Source organism: Artemia franciscana, chromosome 20 (assembly GCF_032884065.1).
Source record: "Artemia franciscana chromosome 20, ASM3288406v1, whole genome shotgun sequence".
Taxonomy (NCBI): Eukaryota; Metazoa; Arthropoda; class Branchiopoda; order Anostraca; family Artemiidae; genus Artemia; species Artemia franciscana.
Window position 1 is genome coordinate 29,187,553 of NC_088882.1, and position 22,465 is coordinate 29,210,017.

Consider the following 22,465-nt stretch of genomic DNA (forward strand, 5'->3'; position numbering starts at 1 on the left):
TAGGAGATAACTAACATTATCCCCTAACTTACTGTTGATGGTTGTTTGTACTTCAGCCTCCTCTTCTTCAACAATTTCTTCCAGAAATTCATCATTTGAAGATACATTATCCAGATCTTGTGGAATTTGTTGATCAAATTCTTCTTTTTTTTTCGAAGTCTGTGGCTCTTCATCATAGGTGACTTTTTCGGGTTCAATATCAGACTCAGAACCAAATGTAGATTCTTCTTCACTTGAATCACTTGCATCAGAGTCACGAAATCTCTCAAACTTGTCTTTCGCTGAAATATATTGAAAATAATCAGACAATTTTTACTGGATTCTGAGGACCATCCAATAAAATCTAATTAGTTTGAACAGCACACGCCTAGATTTCTAAACAGATCATTTAATATACGTTTGAAAAAATATAATGGCTGAATAATGTCCTATACACGATGAGACTTCACTGATACCGACATTAAGGTAGTCCCAATTTAACCTAATTAGAATTGTTCCGCCAATCAGAAATCCAATCAGGCCTTAATACATATTAAACAGTTCTCTATAATGTTCCAGTGTCCCACTAGCAGTGGAGAAAAAAAAGTAGACACGTCAATATTATCCACACATTAAAGCGAGTTTCCATTTTGTCCAATGCGGGGGACTTTAAGTTTTCTGAATAGGGATATCGGCCATGACGATCCCGACGATGTACTTTTGTTTTTATCTGACATCATTTTTGAGGGGCTTTAGACATTTATCGAAATTCCCATAGCCTTGATTTCAAAACATTTTATTATTAAGACTAATCGAAATAATAGTCAACATTCCTGAATCAGCTACAAACGACAATTTTTTCTCACTAGCCAGTAAAAAAAGAAGAAAAGAAAAAAAATGGATGCAATGAGCCATGCTTCGCTCTTTACTAGGTCAGAGCTACCGCTACAGTCATGACCATGTGACTGAGCAATTGTGTTTTTTTTTTACATTTTCAGACATGGGGGCAAATGCTGTCAGGCAGCTGTGATGCTTAAAGGGCTTTTTCTATAGGGAGGGCGGGGTAAAAAACACGAAAAAACGACATTTTTATTCAATGGTTTTCTCTAGAAGGTATTTTTTAGATCAACCACACGGGACGGGGATCCACTTGGAGCAGATTTGAGTTACCGAAAATCTTAGTAGCTAAAGTCTAAACGAGGATAACAAATTCATTGTGGAAAAATTTGCTGTAATGTGGCTGTCAAAACAAACTAATTAGCTGTATGGGTAATTTCTTTTACATTTCTAGAGATAGATTTACTCAAACCAAACACTTAAATTGCTTAGGAAGGGATGAAGAGATTTTTCCTATAGGGATGGCTGAGAGGAAGATCGAAAAGAAGCACATGCTAGGCCAGTATATTTCCATTTTCCAGAAGATGAGAGAGTCTTCTTGGGGTTGGGTAGAGTGTATTTTCTAAGAGGGGAGAGAAGGAGTAAAAAAAGATTTGTCCATGAATTTCTTAAGAGGGAGGAATTTCCTCTCCAGAATATAACAATGATTTTAGAAAACTTTTCTTAGTCAGATAATTTACAACAATAATTACATCGTATCAAATCTAAAATAGGTACTTAAAACTAGAACAGAATTCAAACACATATGAACATGGGTTCAAACCTAAGTTAGAGAAGGAATGTAAAGACTTTTCTTACAATAACAGTAATGGGCTAGTGAAAAAAAAATTACAATTATTTTCTATTTTCTGGAAGAGAAAGGTCTTTTTGACGAATTTCATGGGTGTAAAATTGTCAAATGCTATTTGAGCAAATATGGGCTCATATCCCTCAGAAAAGCCACAAATAATACTAAGGGAAATTGCCTGTAAGATATACCCCAAGTCTTTCACCATGCGACATTTTATTATTTTTATAATAAAATGTCATTAAAGCGTTTTTATTAAAGCATTAGTCAGTTTTCATAATTTTTTTTTTAGAAAATCAGAAAAATGTTGTTTAATTCAGATGAATTCTAAAAATGGACTTATAAGACTTTAGCAAAATACTAGTTTAGTTTTGCTGATAATAAAAAAAATTAGCATTCTAAATTAGGTTACTATAACCTTATCAACAGCACCAACCCCACGCCCCATATTCATCTTCAGCTAAGCTGCAAACAGGGTTGACGAGCTTTGTCTCCCGGGATCCATTTTCCCCCAGATCTTTGTCAGGACACTTCGATCAGGTGAGATTCTTCTTCGCAAGAAAGATAGGGATCACTCCTCTCTGCAAAAGCTTTCTATAGACCAACTTGATCATCCCACTTTACAATTATTGCATCAGAGCCATCACTGAACATCGCTGCCTACTTTGGCCTCTGCTCGGGCTCTCAAAAAAACCGTTAGCATTACTCCAGAAGATCCAGAATGGGGCTAGTAGGGCACTTTCATTACCGATTACTTTCTACATCCTTATAGTTAAACGTTTGATGTAGCATTGATTGCTTTTTTTTTCAAGTAGCCTACATAAATAGACCTCCTTCTGCAGAGATGGCTCAGAATTTGGCACCCATCCTATAATCCAACTGGCAAGACAGGCATGAGGGGACACAACTTGATCAAATCACTGGGTGACACGCCAGGAACTAAGAACTTGAAGAACAGCTTTATTCAATGGTACACTTAGATTTGGGGCAACCTTCCTAGAGAGGAATTTCCTAAAAGGCTTCCCATCAGCTCTCTCAAACGTAAGATTCAGCGGACATTTATAACCTGGTGATGGAGGGAGGAGAACAAATAGCGGCATATCAAATACTTAAAATACCTGGCAACACAATTTTAGGAATAAAAAAAAGTGCAAGAATATAAGTTCTCGAACTAAGACTAAAATATCGGACGCCGCAGCAATGAAAAACCTGTGTAGGATTCTCATATTCTCTTATGGTAATTGCATATTTTTGCCTATTTCTTCTATTTCATTCTGATCCTAGCGATTATTAAATTAACGACAGGTTTGCTTAATGAAGACATCTTGGGTGAAAAGAGGTTTTATAAGCAGAGTATGTTCGGTTTCACAAAACATATCGCGAAACCGCATTAGCCTGACTAGTATATACCTCATAATAGCGTCAAGAATATAAAAGACAGCAGTAATGAGGGCATAACCCTATACTTGAAAGGCACCCGCATGGAGCCAAAGAAAACAATAATATTCTCATCCTTCTAAACACAATTCTGAATATCAACAACATTAAAAGTATTTTAGCAAATTCAGACAGCATGATTAGAGCAGGATTACTATGGCTACCAATTTACAAGTACGGGTTAGGGTTTCTAAGTATAACAAGAATGATCAGTGACTAGCCTGAAGTCAGAGACCAAGTACCTTGGCTACATGCAAAAAAGGCTATCCAAAAATATACCTTGGGACAAAAACCTAAAAATGAACAAAAAAGGAACATTTTCAGCAAAAATTTGAGCCATATGTACATAATTATTTCCTTATTTCAAGAGCACACTCACCTTTGACTTTAAAATTGGATTCACGCTTCTCCTTTGTCACTGTCAATACTCTAGTGCAAGCAGCAACATTGTTTTGAACACCGATCGTCTCTTGAGGTTTATCAGTATCACCTGAATCTCCCCTTAAAAAATTTGTACAGTTCAATTCACTACATTCCACTGTTTTAATCACTGTGATTACGCTATTTTCCTGCACTGCAGTACCTCCTTTAGGTTTTCTATTTACAGTATTGATTCCCTCTTTCCAAGCACCTCTTGTATGTCCATCTCTCCCACGTCGGTGTTCCAATCTATCTCCTCTTCTATTTCTTATGTGTCTACCTCTATTGCCTCTGAAATTGGCGATAGATTCATTAATACTTCTTAAATACAAATATGAACATGGTTACACATCGGTACTATCCCTAGAGAGAAAAAGGGGAGAGACAAATATTTTTAGATCATAGTTTTCCAAAAGGGTAAGGGGTTCTTTGAGCTAATATTGAAAATCTTCTCACCAGTGTCTTCATGGTCAAAGGGACACACAAAAGCACACTTGGCGATATCACTGTGGAGATTGGGGAGTCGAAGTAAGGTTACCAAAAGGGTAAGGGGTTCTTTGAGCTAATATTGAAAAATAATCTTCTCGCCAGTGCCTTCTTAGTCAAAGATACACATAAAAGCACACTTTGAACCGGATAATATCACTGCGGAGATTGGGGAGTCGACGTTAAAAAGTTCTTTTTAACATCGTATCATAGTTCGATGTTTCACAGATTTGGGCTTCTATAGGGGCATTTGGAAATGAATCTCTGTCAGTGAACATTCAGACATACTAGCTTCTAGAATTGGCTAAGAAGCCATCCTGACTAATATCTGTGCTGTCGAAAACCATTGTTTTTCATCTTTCTTGGTAACTTTTGCCTTATTACTCCAACCCTTTTTATTTCCCTTGACCTATGCTCTCCGTTCAGTAGTCTTTCATCAGATAGTTTTCTACAAGTGTGTTTGGTGGCTAATTTGCTTTTGATCCTTTTGTGGTTGATAGCATTTTTTTTTAGCACCCTTAGGGTTAGAGGATATCTCTTCAATAGAGACTCTTGGGAATGCATGCGTTCCTCCCGGTAATTTTCAATATGAATTTGAGCATGTGCTTGGTTGAGACATATCCTTGTTTTTATAAGGACTTAGTTATTTACAACACCTTGCAATCTGAGTAAGTAAGTAACAGGATTAACGACGCTCCTTGAGTAATAAGGCCCCGGCGTCAGCCCTGCAGCCTGTTGCTAAAGCCGGATTCAATCTCTGAATTAAACAAAAAAAACCTGAAAAAATCTAGAATCCTACAAAAGCAAGAACCATTAAAAGTATGAACCCTAAAAATGTTATCAATACCTTTGTCCTCGGAAATTCAAAGGCAGTCTTCTTTCCACATGAGCTGGCGGCAAAGGTGAAACTCTACTATTAATATTTTGTCCAGCACCTTCCCAAGGAGGCAGTGAAGGAGGTGGATGACTATAAATGGGAGTTACGCCATACAGTGGTTGTGAAGGAGGTGGGAAGAATGGAGGGGGGAGACACGTGTTAACTAGCACATCCATAGGAACATTTGATATAGCAGGCGGTGGCAAATACGGGGCCTAGAAGAAAAAATAACATATATGAATTAGTATACTTTTGACGGATGTGTTACAAAAATTTGATAGTCAATATATATATATATATATATATATATATATATATATATATATATATATATATATATATATATATATATATATATATATATATATATATATATATATATATATATATATATATAATACAATAAAAAGCAATGCATAACCTAAAGATAGAATAACAAAAATAATAGAAAGTAAAATAACAATAAATACTGACAGTAAGGATTTACAATAGTGAGGTTAAAAAAAAGAGAATGAAAAAGATAAGAAAATAAAATTTAGAGTCAGATTATGGTCTAAAAAAAAAACAACTCAAATCTAGAAAAAAATGAAATTACTATAAAACAATTAGACTACTAACTCATTAAACATGTAAACAGTATTTTTTTTTTTAATGACACATTTTTCTTCAACCATTGGATAATTACAGATCTCTTATATATGTATATATATATATATATATATATATATATATATATATATATATATATATATATATATATATATATATATATATATATATATATATATATATATATATATATATATATATATATATATATATATATATATATATATATATATATATATATATATATATATATATATATATATTCTCTATGTAGTCAATACAAGGATAAATATTGATACTATTCCCTTTTTAAGCTACAGAACTATCAAATGTCTTCAGTTTGAAATTAAAAACCCAACACCTGAGCTGGAAATTAGAATATTTTGAGCCCATAACCTGTCAAATATATTTTGACAGGGGTGGCCCTAAAAATGAGCTTGATATTGTCTCGCATTGTACTCTGTTTATAGAAAAAGAAATGCTGAAAGTTAACAACATTAGAGTAAAATATACTTAAAATTAATACAATTTAAGATAAATAAATAAAAGAAGGGATATTAGAGGATAGATCCTGCATAATTGATCTGAAGGACCTTTTACTAAAATTTGGAAAATTCTCCCTGCAAGATCCATCTTTGAGATTTCAGACACCTGCTTCCCTAAAAAATGAGCGGCTTATCCTAAAAAAAACAACATAAAAGAAAAAATGTGTATTATATAAAGATAATACTATATGAATAAAATAACTGAGCACTAGACTTACCAGTGTAAAGTCTCGATTAACTGATACCAATGTCTGCTGGATGCTTGAGCTCTTTGGAGTATCAGGTACTGATTTCTTGATTAAAGACTGCAGCGCAGCTATCCTCAAGCTCTCAATATCTTCATCATCAGACATGTTCTCCTTAAATACAGAATAATAATTATTACAATAATATGAAAACAAGAACAACAAATAACCCAAAATACATTTTCATTTAAGCTTATACTTACGTTTACTTAGCCAAATTCTCTAGAATAAAGCGAATTATGCAGTCTACATAAATAAAAACATATTTACATGTATTACGACTTGTTACACAATTCCACAATGTAAGGAACGCACTAGTTTTGATATTGATTTTTCTTGAATTTCATGACTCTAATTTCAGTTTTGAATGGGTTTGGGTTTTCAGTGCAGCATCTTGTGGTAAGATGTCGTGGTGCTGAAATGAGGCAAGCAACGTTTTTCCAAATATATTATTAAGTTGTTATGTCTTTCTTCTAATTATTCAAACCTCAGCTTTTCCAGCATTTGGATGTACTAATCAGCCTCCAGTTATGACCGTTGCTGCTCTCTTCTGAATCGCTAAGTGGCTGGTTTTCTGGACAAATGGGCTGAACAGGTGCAGCATGTTCGAGTTGTGGTCAAGTAAATACAAGTAAAAAAGGAAGATTTGACATAGTCATTATCACGCTCAAATCAGAAAATTGTACAAAGAGTTTGGATTAATGTGTTTCCAACTTTTAAAAGTTTATCAACATACTCTATTATCGTAACTTAGAAGAAAGCATAACTCAAAGGAATTTGATGACAAAAGGACTGAGGTTAGGGGGGGGAGGGACTGGAAGCCATACTTTAGAGGGCAAAACCTGATGATATTGATTCAATTTGGGAGTCAATGATTCAAGTTGGGAATCAATTTGTGTTCTTTGTGATCATAACAAGAGGATAATAGAAGATTACCATTGAATTGCAGCTCTATAACTTGGTTGGATACTAAGGTTCCCTTGGTTCCGTTTTAAGTTTAATTTTCTACTTATCAATATTACCACCTGATTTCTTGTATTTTTACCAGCTTGTTATAACTTTCCAATTTTCCCTGATAAATAGCTAGAAATAGACTATTAAGACAGATTATACATAGAAAAAAAGAAACAGCATCCCATCAAGCCATTGTATAAAATCAGGTAGTCAAAAGGATGTATATGCAATATCCTAGGAATGGTTAAGGGTATTTAGTTGAAACTTTTAGGGGATGTTGAGCAATCATCCAATAAACAACTCAGATTTTCTGTTATTTGCACAAAACTTTTATTGCAGACAAAGAAGACAAAACCTGTCATAAATGCAAGCTTGTATGCCCTAGAAAGAAGGAAAGGGTAGAGCTAGTAAGTTAACATAACCTTCATAGGACATATTTTAGGCCCTGGGGTCATTCTCATTAATTTTACAGTAAAATTTTAGTTGAAGGGCTTCTTTCAATCCTGAAAAGTAGCTCTGTTAGGCTAGTAAACGTTGTGGAATGAATGCACGGTCCTAAAACAAGTCCAGGAAAGTTGTTATTAAGCTACTACCTCTATCCTTTCCTTATTTCTAGGGCTTAGAAGGTTGAACAGATGATGGGTCTACATTAATTACACAAAAAATTTTGACAAAAACGTATTACCTTTACTTTTCAAGCTCTTTTTCATTGGCCCTTATTTTGTCTACTCCCTATTATTTCAGCAGGATTTTTGACCATATCAACAGTTTTTCAAAAATTTAAGAAACAGATTGTCAGATCTCTACAACCTAATAAATCAGTATTGAGCAAATATATAAGGCTCAAAAAACTTTCTTTATGCCTCATTTGGCCAATATAACTGTTTCTCAAGGTTTCTCTTTAAAAGAACAAAAATTGTAAAATAAAACCAAAGGTGAATCCCTTTTGAAGTGGAGAAGGGTGGATGTGGGTTCTTCAAAATACCTTCTAATGTAAGCACAGAGGCAGTGGATTCTTTCCCGAAAGTTCCATTTGCCTAACTCATTTACTCCTGAAGATAAATAATCTTTATCTGAAATTTAAACTTAACCACTTTATAAAATAGGAAGAAAGCCTTCAACTAGAAGTTTACTGTATTTATGTTGACTATATGATCTTAAATATTTAATGGCTGGCCACTTCCAAAGGAAATACACTCAAAAAACAGAAGTAATACTCAACAAAACAGATGTTGCTGAATCTCAGATTGGTAAGTAAACTTTCTACTACAAAAAAACACTTACTGGAGTATTTGATACATACTTTCTTTTTGAATAGTTCTTTTTGTGACCCCATTGGAGGAGAAAGTTGAATCTCGTTTAGGTTTATTTGGAAACAATTTTCTTGGGTATTTCCCAAATTTCCTGTTCAAAAGGTTTGGAAAACTTTTTTCAAACAATTTCCCAAGATCATGACGGGGGGAAAAGTTCTTGTGTAAATACATGTTACAGTTATAAAGATCTATGTTGCGTATTTTGTTTTATTTTCCATCTCTAAGTTGTTTTATAATGGTGTATCGTTTGAGAAAAACTTGAATTTCTTGTGAACAGCATGCACTGCTTGAAGAAATATATCTCTAATATTTCGAAGTTGTTTTTTTTTCCAAACTTATATTACATTCCTTATTTTATGCTATGGTATTATTGTTGCATCTCTACTCTCCAGGCCAAAACACTATAAAATTGTGAAAAGTATTTAAAAAAAATGTCATTCTATCTGGAACGACAAACTACAGAATCGTGGGAACTATTTTTATACATTCTAAGATAGGTACTTATGTCATTCCTTAAGGAATACCAACGATCCTTAACCCATCCCTCTTATGGTCAAATATATGCTGGAAATTTTATGTATATAATGAGATTTCTTCACATAGAATTTGCTGTTGCATTGCTTGTTTGCCACTACATTAATTTGAAGGAAAGAATTGCCTGAACAACATTCCTGAGGTAAAGGCGAAATCAGGTTAGTAGCTGGTTTGTAATGAATCAATAGTTAGGCAGGGTTGTGTTCTATTCTCATTTATACAAATTATTTTGGAAACTTTGTCCTAAGGAGCACAGCGAAGGTTATAGAAGAACAGGGACTAAAATGGGGAGGTCAAGTCTCTTAGGCTTAGATTATGCTGATAATTCAAGCATCCTAGATGAAAGTATGAGCAAAATGAATGAACTTTAGAGATATTATTAGTTCAAAGTGCTAGAATAGGTTTGATAATTAATGTCAAGAACACCGAGTTGGTAAGACTGGTATAAGTGAAGACAAAAGGGTGTTGGGTAACAAAAAAATTGATCAAGTGGACAGCGATGATAAAGGTAGAATAGCCAAGGCCCAGGGTGTTTTTTGCATTTGATAAAAGATTGGAGGAATAGTAAGAAAAGTATATGAACCTAGAATATTGAAAAGAATATTGGAAGCTACAGTGATGAAAGTAGTCAAACATGGTTCTTAAACATTGGCGTTCCAAAATTTTCACCCTTAGGTTAGTAATTGAGAAGTGCCTGAGTTATCAAACACCTTTAGTTCTCAGTTTTTATAGATTATGAGCAAACATTCAATTTTTTTGATAGTAGCGCTTTAGCAAAGGTCTTATCCTTGTATGGTATACCAGACAAATATATTAAAGTGACTTGTGCTATGTACGAGGACAATACTGCTTTGGTTAAGGTAGGAAATGAGGTTAGCAACTGGTTTTGTATTAAATCAGGAGTTGAGCAGGGTTGTCAAAAAAAAGAATATAAAAACGAAAACAGCTCTTTTTTGTTTTGCAGTTGCTCTTTTTTAGAGTTCTGCTCCCTCTTGGGTTGAGTCACTTACAGTTCATTGCCATAAACTGTTTGATCAATCTTCAAACATAGATATCAGGTAGCAGACTAAGAAATAAAGAACAATCATATGTTAAAAAAATGAGTCTAAAAATAATATAAAACTTGACAAGAAAACAATCTGGAAATACTAACCGATTTTTTACTTTTGGCTATAATATACAGTTTTTTATGAATCAAGTTTTGGAGTCACAAAGTCTTTGTCACCTATTACCCAAGTTTGAATATAATATAGCTTAATTTTGCCTCATTAAGAGGGACAGAGGGGGGCGAGCTGCAATTTTTACAGTAAGAAGATTATATTTAGAAAAGGTTTTGCATGATGAATCCAATTCTACCATATTTTTTTTTATTATTATTATTTTCATCCTAAGATAAGCCTTTATAAAGGGTCATTGCTCAAACATTAGAAGATGTGGAGATACGTCTAAGTAAAAAAAAAATGACAATGCCCTAATTTGAGCAGCATATCTACTCTGCAAAAATTATTTACTTACTTAACAACTTTCCTAAGCCACAAAAAGATCCTGGACTACAATTGAACCACTCAATCAGGCATTGACGCCTGACAAAAATATTGCAGGGATGAGGGCATCAGAATAGCAATGGAGATGGGAGGAGGACAAGGGGATTGTATTTGAAGACAAAGGGTTATATGCAAAATAAATTCTCACAGAAAAAAGTGCTTATTTTTTACATACTAAATGAAGCAAAATACAACAAATTTTTAAATGGTGAAGATTCTTGGCAAAAAGATCAATTCCTTTAATCAGGACTTATGTATTACACCACCATGAATCAAGAAGTGAAGTTAGGTTAATCCTAATGAAAACTACTAAAACATGGTAAAAATATAGTACTTTAGAAACAAATGGTGGATTCATAGTCACTAAGCTGAAAATGCATCATATCCCCTGATGAAAAAAATAAAAACTAAAACAATGAATATCTTTTCTTTGTAATGTACCATGCAGCATACTTTTATTAATCAGATTGATTAGGTATTAGCCAACTATTGGGGCTATTGAAAAGAGAACACATAAAGAAAACAATTCTTTCATGATAATATTCAGTTAAATTATAATTAACAACTTTGAGAGTGCTTCAACTACACTTTACCCCCCAACCCTTATGTACAAATATACAGCCCAAATATCAAGAAAATCTTCTTGAATTATCAAGAAAAGATTGGTCATTTACTGATAATGCAGATGCTCCAGAATCATGAAGCAAAGTGAAAGAGATTCTTGTATCATCTTGTGACAAGCATACAAAAATTACATGGAACTGCAAGTCAAGAACTCTTCCTTTTTTTACCTGTGATATTAAACTGGCAATCCCAAAAAAAGAGAAAAAGCAGTGGAAGAAATATAAATATATGATAACAGGGTAAATTATGATATATTTAAGCAACTCTGTAATTAGGCTCAACAGTTTTCACAAAAAATTACAAAAGAGTATGAAGAAGCAATTGCAGATAGTTCCAAATCAAATCCCAAGAATTTTTGAGGTATGCTTCCCTGCAAAATCCCAGAAGACACTTAGTAACTGAGCTTTCTGTTGATGGAGCATCTATTACAAGCCCTAAAGATATAGCTGAAACACTGAAAATTCAGTTCCAAAAAGTCTTCACTACCCCAGATAGAGATTCACTTCCAAATCAACCTAAGTATACAGTTGATAATTTAATGTTATCAGTAAAGATGATGTTGAGGCTAGGGTCTGCTGAAATACACCCTTGGACATTAAAGGAAGCTCATGCAGAATTGGCCTTGCCTCTTGCAGTACTTTTCCAAAAGTCCTTAGATACAAAGACAGTGCCTTGGGATTGGCAGAATGCTAATATCACCCCTATCAATAAAAGTAACAGCCAATTAGACCCAACACATTACTGCCCTATTAACATTACATCCATCGTTGAGAAAATTCTGGAAGAAATAGTAAATACTGTCATTATCAGATACCTTGCCTCCAACCATCTCATTATGCAGAGCCAGCATGGATTTAGATCTGGAAAATCCATTTATATAAATCTGATAGATGTATACAATCCTGTCACTGAGCTCCTAGATAGAGGAATCCTAATAGATCTCATTCTCCTAGATTTTTCCAAAACATTTGACAAAGTATATCATCATTGCCTACAGGCAAAATTAATTGCGATTGGAGTAAGCCAAGAGGTTGTTGAGTGGGTGATGGCATTCCTGAAAGATAGAAGCAAGAGCATACAGGTGCATGGAGGAAACTGTCAAGTATTTTACTCAGACAGTGCTGAAGTGGAAACTGGAGTCCCACAGGGAATGATCATTGGTCAAACATCTACATCAACAAAGCCCCACAATCTGTAAAAAATAAAATGAACCTGTATGCTGATGAGTCAAAAATCATCACCACTGCAAAAACAGCCAAAGAGCAAGCCTTATTACAAGCTAGAAAAGACAAACTCTCCAACTAGGCAAAACTCTGGAGGTTAGAATTCAACATCAATAAATGCAGGAAAATTGATTTTGGCAGAAAAAATGTGAAAGGTCAGTATCAAATTTATGGTATAGATGGTGTTGGGCAAATGATTAGTTCCTCCCACATTGAAAGAGACCTGGATATACTTGTGCTTGATGAATTGAAGTGTAACATACATGCTCAGTCAGTTGCCTTCAAAGAATTCAAGACCCCAGGAATTGCAAAAAAAGAACATTCTGCAACAGGTCACCAAAGCTGATGTCAAAGCTATACACAGGACTTGTTCAACCAAAACTGGAATTTGGCAGGTGTATGGCAACCACATTAAATAAAGGTGACAAGTAAAAACTAGAGAGTGTCCCAAAATACATTTTCATTTAAGCTTATACTTACTTTTATTTAGCCAAATCCCCTAGAATAAAGCGAATTATGTAGTCTACAAATATGAAAACATATTTACATGTATTACGACTTGTTATACAATTCGACAATGTAAGGAACGCACTAGTTTTGACATTGATTAAATAAAAAAAAAAGTTTTTTTTAGCAGAAAGTAAGGAGCAACATTAAAACTTAAAACGAACAGAAATTACTTCGTATATGAAAGGAGATGCTTCCTCATCAACGCCCCACTCTTTATGCTAAAGTTTGACTCTTTCTCTTAACTCTACTTTTTAAAACAGTAAAAAGCTTTAGCGTAAAGAGCAGGGCGTTAATGAGGAAGCATCTCCTTTCATATACGAAGTAATTTCTGTTCGTTCAAGCTTTAATGTTGCTCCTTACTTTCAGTTAAAAAAACATATTTTTTTATTTAATTTCTGAACGTTTTTGAATCAATGCATGTTTTGATTTTGGCTCTCCGCAGATGAATAATTAAAACGAAATTTGCATTTTTTTTTTGCTAAATGGCATAATCATAGTTTTGATTGAATGATTTTGAGAAAAAAAGGAGCGGGGGAGGAGGCCTAGTTGCCCTCCGATTTTTGGTTATTTAAAAAGCCAACTAGAACTTTTAATTTTTTTACAAATGTTTTTATTAGTAAAAGATATACATAACTTACAAATTAGCTTACATAGCGAACTTCTGTATTCTCATGTTTTTATTACGTATACAAAGGGGTTCACCCTCTTGTCAGAACCTTGCTCTTTACACTGAAGCTTAAATTTTATTCCAATTTCTTAAGAATGACCCCTGAATCACAAAAGCTGTAGAATAAATAGTTGAAATTACTAAAAATACTTCAGCTTTAAAAAGAGCGAGGTATTAGGAGGAGGTGAGCCCATCATATGCATAATAATTTCTGTTCGTTTTAAATTTTAATGCTTCTCCTTACTTTCGGTTGAAAAAACTTTTTCATATTTATTTTTTCATTGTATTTTTTTAATAATGCTAGATAATCCTGCACTCCCTTCATGAAAATTTTCTTCCCCCATGACAAATTCCTCCAGAGAAAGTTCCCCAACATATTCCCCTCTTCTCAACTCCTCCCCCCAACCTAAAAATGCCCCTGAAACGTCTGTACACTTCCAAATAACCATTACTATATGTAAGCATCTGGTCAAAGTTTGTAACTTGTGGCCCCTCCCATGGGGACTGTGGGGGAGTAAGTCATCCCCAAAGACATAGTGATAAGGTTGTTTGACTATGCTGAATAAACTGGCTATCTCAGAATTTTGATCTGGTGACTTTGGGAAAATAATTAGCATGGGAGGGGGCCTAGGTGCCCTCCAATTTTTTGGTCACTTAAAAAGGGCACTAGAACTTTTCATTTCCGTTAGAATGAGCCCTCTCGCAAGATTCTAGGACCACTGGGTCGATACGATTACCCCTGGAAAAAAGAACCAACAAACAAACAAATAAACAAGCATCCATGATCTGCCTTCTCGCAAAAAATACAAAATTCCACATTTTTGTAGATAGGAGCTTGAAACTTCTATGATAGGGTTCTCTGATATGCTGAATCTGGTGGTTTGATTTTCGTTAAGATTCTATAGCTTTTAGAGGTTGTTTCCTCTATTTTCCAAAATAAAGCAAATTTTCTCAGGCTTGTAACTTTTGATGGGTAAGACTAAACTTGATTAAACTTATATATTTAAAATCAGCATTAAAATGCAATTCTTTTGATGTAGCTATTGATATCAAAATTCCATTTTTTAGAGTTTTGGTTACTATTGAGCCGGGTTGCTCCTTAATACAGTTTGTTACCATGAGATTTCTATTGAATTTCCAAAGGCCACTCTCTAGAGGGTTGAAAAAGCCTGGACTACCACTCCTGCCAGGAGAAGTTAAAGATTGCTACACTCTCTTTTTGACAGAAGTTTGGGGATGTCATTATGGCATGAAAAATGCTACACACTCAGTCATTGCAACAAAATATGCTTGAACTTGACCAGTCAACCAAAACTAGAGGATACACCATGAAGCTGTACTGCAAAGAAGCCAACAACAGACTACAGAACAGTTTCTTCCCAAATAGAGTCATGGTGCTCTTGAGCTCCCAAAGCAAAGAAGCAGTTTCAGCCCCTAGTGTGGAGGCCTTCAAGGGGGATAAGGACAAAGATTGGTAGTCAAAGCCATGGCTTTGAGAACGAGAATGTTTTCTGTTTCTTAATTTTGTCAGCATTATGTCAATTTACATATGCATGGGTTAAAAGCTGAAACAAGAGTGACACATGGCAAAACACACAGGAAAGCCATAATTGGCTATATATTTGCACATAAGGGAGGACTGGGGGAAAAGTAAAGTTGAGATGCAGTATAAATGTGTTAACTACAATTTGTTTGCATAATATTAAGCAAGTGTTCTTCTTATTATATGTTTTCTTCTCAATAGCCCCAATTGTATACTAATAGCAATTATCACATTTGCTTCAACTGTTATCCACAATGGGATAACACTCAAGAAGTTTGCTCTGAGAAAAACTGGTTTGTCTGTCTGCAATTGATTACAATTACCTTAGTCTTAGAGAGAAAAACAACAATGCAGGTATATTTAAATTAAATATCTAAGATATAGAGGTGGTTAGGTTAGGTATCTAATATAATCAGTTCTTGGCAGACTGCTTTCCATAATTCTTTGCTGTAGTTTCCATAATTCCATTACTAAAGTAGTATATTTTCATCATATTTTGGTACATTTCATTATGATTAACCTAATTTTACTTTTTAAATGTCTTTGGAATAATACATAAGTACCATCAAAATTATAATTTCCTATCTGTTCTCCCAATACTTCTTTCTAGTTAAAACCAGTATACCTGTAAATTGAATCAACTGTGATATAGCAAGGACCAGGAAAAAAGTCATGGGTGGCAGATTGCACTGGAAATATATAATTGTACATTATGGGGGGGGGGGTAAAATATAGCAGGGCTGCATGCAAAATGTGTTAGCTACAATTATCCTGGATATTATGAAGCATAAAATTTTTCCTTAACTTATTCACAAGCTAATACCATTATTGTTATTACCCTTTACACAGAATTATAGGTAAATACTGAGCAATCTCCATTTCTGATCAGCAGTGAACATACCACTTGATGCCTTTTTTAGGCTCTTTCTAAATGTAATAATTCCTTTAGGTACAAACTCAATTTTGATCCTCAAAGATGATACCTATTCAATTTTAATCCTCAAAGATGATAACTTTTTTTCTTATTTTAGATATAGTTTATATACCTCTGTTAGTGTTGTTATTAAAATTAGTTTACTTCAATAGTGACACAATTGAGAAAAAAACACATGGGAAATACATAATATGGGCTGTATACAGGGGAACAGCTTCAGTATTTTTACTGGATGACAAGAGGGGTTGATGTTTGTTTTTGAAACTGATTGATGTGGTGGAGGGAGGGAAACTGGTTGTCCTCAATTCACTTTTATGACTCTTAAAAAGAGCTCTAGAACTTCCAATTTCCAATTAAAGAAGCCCTATCCAAAGTTCATACAACCACCCATTCTATATAGACCTTGTACATCCCTAGGACAGAACTTTCAACCCTTGCCCCAGAGTTCTGGTGAGTTATGCCAACCCTGGAGTCTTTGTTGTATGTTCTCTGGACTATTTTTAATAAAATGGCCATCTCACAATTTAGATCAGACACATTTGGAGAAACAAAGGTGTTAAGTAGGGGGAATAGTTGCCCTCTATCACTTTTGACTTTTAAATAGAATTAGAACTTTCAATTTCTGATTAAATGTGCCACTTCTAAAGTTTATACAACCAAATCTTTCATAAGAACCTTATATGATTTTGGGGCATAACTTACAATCCTTACTCCCAGGTTCTAAGGGTTAATTAAAGCCCTAATCTGATGCCATCTGACCACTCTTGAATTTTAAAAAGAGAGCTAGAAATTTTTATTTTAAACTGAATGAGTCTTCTCTTAAGCTTATATGACCTATTATGAAATCTATTTAATTGGATGTGTTTAGGGAAATGATGGGCATTGAAGGGAAGCTGGTTGCCCTTCAATCATATGTGACTATTAAAAAAGCACTAAAACTTCTGATTTCAAATCCATTGAACCCCCTTCCCCTCAAATCTTATACAACCACAGTTTCTATAGAAACCTTTTATGCCTTTGTATAGGGCAGCCTGCTTTCTATAATTCTTTCTTGTAGTTACCATAATTTTGTTACCAAATTCTTAGACTTTCATCATATTTTGGTACATTTCATTATGATTAACCTAACTTTACTTTTTGAGTGTCTTTGGGATAATACATAAGTCTATTTCCTATCTATTCTCCCAGTGCTTCTTTCTTGTTCTTACCTGTAAATTGAATCAACTGTGATGTAGCAAGGACCAGGAAAACAAGTCATGGGTTGCAGAGTGCATTGAAAATACATAATTTAGGCTAGGCCTATATATTTGTACATTGGGGTGGGGGGGGTTTAGTAAAGTGCAGCAGGGCTGCATGCAAAATGTGTTAGCTATAATTGTTATGAATATTATGAAGCATGATTTTTTTCCTTAACATGTTTTTTTCTTCACAAGCTCATGCCATTATTGTTAATAGGCTATACTTAGATATTGAGCAGTCTCCATTTCTGATCAACAAATAAAGTGAATAGAGCCTACACATGATATCTAGGTTAGATCAAAAAGTTCTTAAATTTGAATTTGTGATAGAAATTATTATTATATTTGTAAACAGCACAAAAAAAGGCATCAAGAGGTATGTTTGCTCTATTAGTAGGCCTAAGTCAATAATATGAACTGTGGTATATTAACAAAAATTAAATTTGCTGCAGAAACAATAGTAACATTCTAGTTTATTGACTTGGGCTATCTTGGAAAGGGGTTAGGTTAGGAAAATGAAACTTTCAGAAATGGGTCTAAAGGCTAATGTATATCCTGGGAAGGTATTTTGAAGTACTATCTCTACTCCTTCTCTCTCTAGAGGGTCCTGACCTTTCATGACCTTTAAAAATGTGTGTTATAAAAGTGAAACCTTGCAAAATAGATCTTCTCTTGAATAAAGTACAACAAAATTGTTTTCAGCTTCACAACTTTGGTCAATCCCAATTTATGAGGTTTTGAAGATATACAAATACATTTCCTAAATTTTGAAAAAAAAAATACTATGGCTCAGAATTCTACTCAAATAACAGAAATTGCATTTTCAGAACTAAAGGCAGAGAAACAGCAACTGGTAACTGAAAATTAAGGTAAAATATTGTTTTGTCAAAATTTCAAAAGGTCATGTTGGCAACCTGTCATGCAGACACATTTCAGGGCCCTCTAGAGGGAGAAGGAGTGGAGGTGGGTACTTCAAAATACCTTCCTGTGATATACTTTAGCCTGTAGACCCATCCCTGAAAGTTTCATTTTCCTAACCTAAACCCTTTCTGAGATAGCAAGAAGTCAATTAACTAGAATTTTACCAAAGCAACTAGTAACTGAAAATTAAGGTACAATGTTGTTTTGTCAAAATTTCAATATGTATAGACCTGTCATATAGGCAAATTTCAAGGCCCTCTTGAAGGAGGAGTGGAGGTGGGTACTTTAAAATACCTTCCCGGGACATACTTTAGCTTGTAGACCCATCCCTGAAAGTTTCATTTTCCAAACCTAAACCCTTTCCAAGATAGCTAGAAGTCATTTAACTAGAATATTACAAAAACCTAGCTTAAAGTTAACCTCAAGCATCCACATTATGTTGAGGTTATAAAAATTCACCTTTCAATTTTATCAAGGACTCTTTATTTCTATTTCTTCTCTTCGGCTGTCGAAGAAAATATACAGCACTGCCATGTTAAAATACATTTGATATAGTGTGTTTCTATCAAAATTACAGAAAATTCTGTCGTTTCATTCGACTTTTCTGACATGTTGGGTGGTTGATTTGTAAAATGTTGATAAATGTCAACAGTCATACGTCTTTCAAAGAAACAAAAAAGGGCCATTGTTTCCAAAATCAACCAAGAACTTATAAATTCAAGTTAAAAATTCAAAACATAAGGTTAAAAAAGAATATGTAAATTAATAAATTTGCACAAATGTGCTCAAAAGCAACAATTACTAACTTTTATCTCACTTTTCAATTACTAGCAGTATATATATATATATATATATATATATATATATATATATATATATATATATATATATATATATATATATATATATATATATATATATATATATATATATATAGAAGGAGAAGGAGTGGAGGTGGGTCCTTTAAAATACCTTCCCAAGACATACTTTAGTCTGTAGATTCATCTCTGAAAGTTTCATTTTCTTAGCCTAAACCCAATCTGAGATAGCAAGAAGTCAATTAACTAGAATTTTGCCCAGAAGATCTATTTTGAAAGGTTTCACTTTTATAAGACACATACTTTTTAAATTACATTTACCTTACATTAAATTGCATTTGCCAGCAAGATAAGGTGGTAGCTCCTCCTGTAGTTCTTGCTAGTGGTGAGTGGTGTAATTATGTTGGCTTAACTTCTCAGTCCAGCCCCCACTCAGCCCTCTCCCAGTCATCAAAAGGTCAGGGCCCTCTAGAGGGAGAAGGAGTAGAGTTAGTTGCTTCAAAATACCTTCCTGGGACATACTTTTGTCTGTAGATTCATCCCTGAAAGTTTCATTTTCCTAACCTAAACCCTTTCTGAGATAGCAAGAAGTCAATTAACTAGAATTTTACCAAAGCAACTAGTAACTGAAAATTAAGGTAAAATGTTGTTTTGTCAAAATTTCAATAGGTATAGACCTGTCATATAGGCAAATTTCAAGGCCCTCTTGAAGGAGGAGTGGAGGTGGGTACTTTAAAATACCTTCCTGGGACATACTTTTGTCTGTAGATTCATCCCTGAAAGTTTCATTTTCCTAACCTAAACCCTTTCTGAGATAGCAAGAAGTCAATTACCTAGAATTTTACCAAAGCAACTAGTAACTGAAAATTAAGGTACAATGTTGTTTTGTAAAAATTCCAATAGGTATAGACCTGTCATATAGGCAAATTTCAAGGCCCTCTTGAAGGAGGAGTGGAGGTGGGTACTTTAAAATACCTTCCCGGGACATACTTTAGCTGGTAGACCCATCCCTGAAAGTTTCATTTTCCAAACCTAAACCCTTTCCAAGATAGCTAGAAGTCATTTAACTAGAATATTACAAAAACCTAGCTTAAAGTTAACAATAAGTTAACCTCAAGCATCCACATTATGTTGAGGTTATAAAAATTCACCTTTCAATTTTATCAAGGACTCTTTATTTCTATTTCTTCTCTTCGGCTGTCGAAGAAAATAATACAGCACTGCCATGTTAAAATACATTTGATATAGTGTGTTTTTATCAAAATTACAGAAAATTCTGTTGTTTCATTCGACTTTTCTGACATGTCGGGCGGTCGATTTGTAAAATGTTGATAAAATGTCAACAGTCATACGTCTTTCAAAGAAACAAAAAAGGGCCGTTGTTTCCAAAATCAACCAAGAACTTATAAATTCAAGTTAAAAATTCAAAACATAAGGTTAAAAAAGAATATGTAAATTAATAAATTTGCACAAATGTGCTCAAAAGCAACAATTACTAACTTTTATCTCACTTTTCAATTACTAGCAGTATATATATATATATATATATATATATATATATATATATATATATATATATATATATATATATATATATAGAAAGAGAACGAGTGGAGGTGGGTCCTTTAAAATACCTTCCCAAGACATACTTTAGTCTGTAGATTCATCTCTGAAAGTTTCATTTTCTTAACCTAAACCCTTTCTGAGATAGCAAGAAGTCAATTAACTAGAATTTTGCCCAGAAGATCTATTTTGAAAGGTTTCACTTTTATAAGACACATACTTTTTAAATTACCTTTACCTTACATTAAATTGCATTTGCCAGCAAGATAAGGTGGTAGCTCCTCCTGTAGTTCTTGCTAGTGGTGGTGTAATTATGTGGCTTAACTTCTCAGTCCAGCCCCCACTCAGCCCTCTCCCAGTCATCAAAAGGTCAGGGCCCTCTAGAGGGAGAAGGAGTAGAGTTAGTTGCTTCAAAATACCTTCCTGGGACATACTTTTGTCTGTAGATTCATCCCTGAAAGTTTCATTTTCCTAACCTAAACCCTTTCTGAGATAGCAAGAAGTCAATTAACTAGAATTTTACCAAAGCAACTAGTAACTGAAAATTAAGGTACAATGTTGTTTTGTAAAAATTCCAATAGGTATAGACCTGTCATATAGGCAAATTTCAAGGCCCTCTTGAAGGAGGAGTGGAGGTGGGTACTTTAAAATACCTTCCCGGGACATACTTTAGCTGGTAGACCCATCCCTGAAAGTTTCATTTTCCAAACCTAAACCCTTTCCAAGATAGCTAGAAGTCATTTAACTAGAATATTACAAAAACCTAGCTTAAAGTTAACAATAAGTTAACCTCAAGCATCCACATTATGTTGAGGTTATAAAAATTCACCTTTCAATTTTATCAAGGACTCTTTATTTCTATTTCTTCTCTTCGGCTGTCGAAGAAAATAATACAGCACTGCCATGTTAAAATACATTTGATATAGTGTGTTTTTATCAAAATTACAGAAAATTCTGTCGTTTCATTCGACTTTTCTGACATGTCGGGCGGTCGATTTGTAAAATGTTGATAAAATGTCAACAGTCATACGTCTTTCAAAGAAAGAAAAAAGGGCCGTTGTTTCCGAAATCAACCAAGAACTTATAAATTCAAGTAAAAAATTCAAAACATAAGGTTAAAAAAGAATATGTAAATTAATAAATGTGCACAAATGTGCTCAAAAGCAACAATTACTAACTTTTATCTCACTTTTCAATTACTAGCAGTATATATATATATATATATATATATATATATATATATATATATATATATAGAAAGAGAAGGAGTGGAGGTGGGTCCTTTAAAATACCTTCCCAAGACATACTTTAGTCTGTAGATTCATCTCTGAAAGTTTCATTTTCTTAACCTAAACCCTTTCTGAGATAGCAAGAAGTCAATTAACTAGAATTTTGCCCAGAAGATCTATTTTGAAAGGTTTCACTTATATAAGACACATACTTTTTAAATTACCTTTACCTTACATTAAATTGCATTTGCCAGCAAGATAAGGTGGTAGCTCCTCCTGTAGTTCTTGCTAGTGGTGGTGTAATTATGTGGCTTAACTTCTCAGTCCAGCCCCCACTCAGCCCTCTCCCAGTCATCAAAAGGTCAGGGCCCTCTAGAGGGAGAAGGAGTAGAGTTAGTTGCTTCAAAATACCTTCCTGGGACATACTTTTGTCTGTAGATTCATCCCTGAAAGTTTCATTTTCCTAACCTAAACCCTTTCTGAGATAGCAAGAAGTCAATTAACTAGAATTTTACCAAAGCAACTAGTAACTGAAAATTAAGGTAAAATGTTTTTTTGTCAAAATTTC

The 22,465-nt window shown here is 33.9% G+C and overlaps 1 protein-coding gene across 3 annotated transcripts in view; it reads right to left on the bottom strand.

Annotated features, from left to right (window-relative positions):
* LOC136040090 (uncharacterized) overlaps positions 1-19,509 on the bottom strand; it is a 59,786-nt gene extending 40,277 nt beyond the window's left edge. For 2 of the 3 annotated variants that reach the window (XM_065724166.1, XM_065724169.1), the window contains exons 1-5: positions 18,747-18,792; positions 6,256-6,396; positions 4,854-5,098; positions 3,480-3,811; positions 33-281 (exon numbers count right to left, since the gene is read on the bottom strand). In XM_065724166.1, coding sequence (XP_065580238.1) covers positions 33-281; positions 3,480-3,811; positions 4,854-5,098; positions 6,256-6,390 — 961 coding nt within the window. In that variant the 5' untranslated portion in view covers positions 6,391-6,396; positions 18,747-18,792. Of the gene's footprint in view, positions 1-32; positions 282-3,479; positions 3,812-4,853; positions 5,099-6,255; positions 6,397-18,746; positions 18,793-19,426 lie in introns of those variants that run through there. The other variant, XM_065724168.1, reaches the window with a different exon arrangement.
* Positions 19,510-22,465: the final 2,956 nt, after the last annotated feature.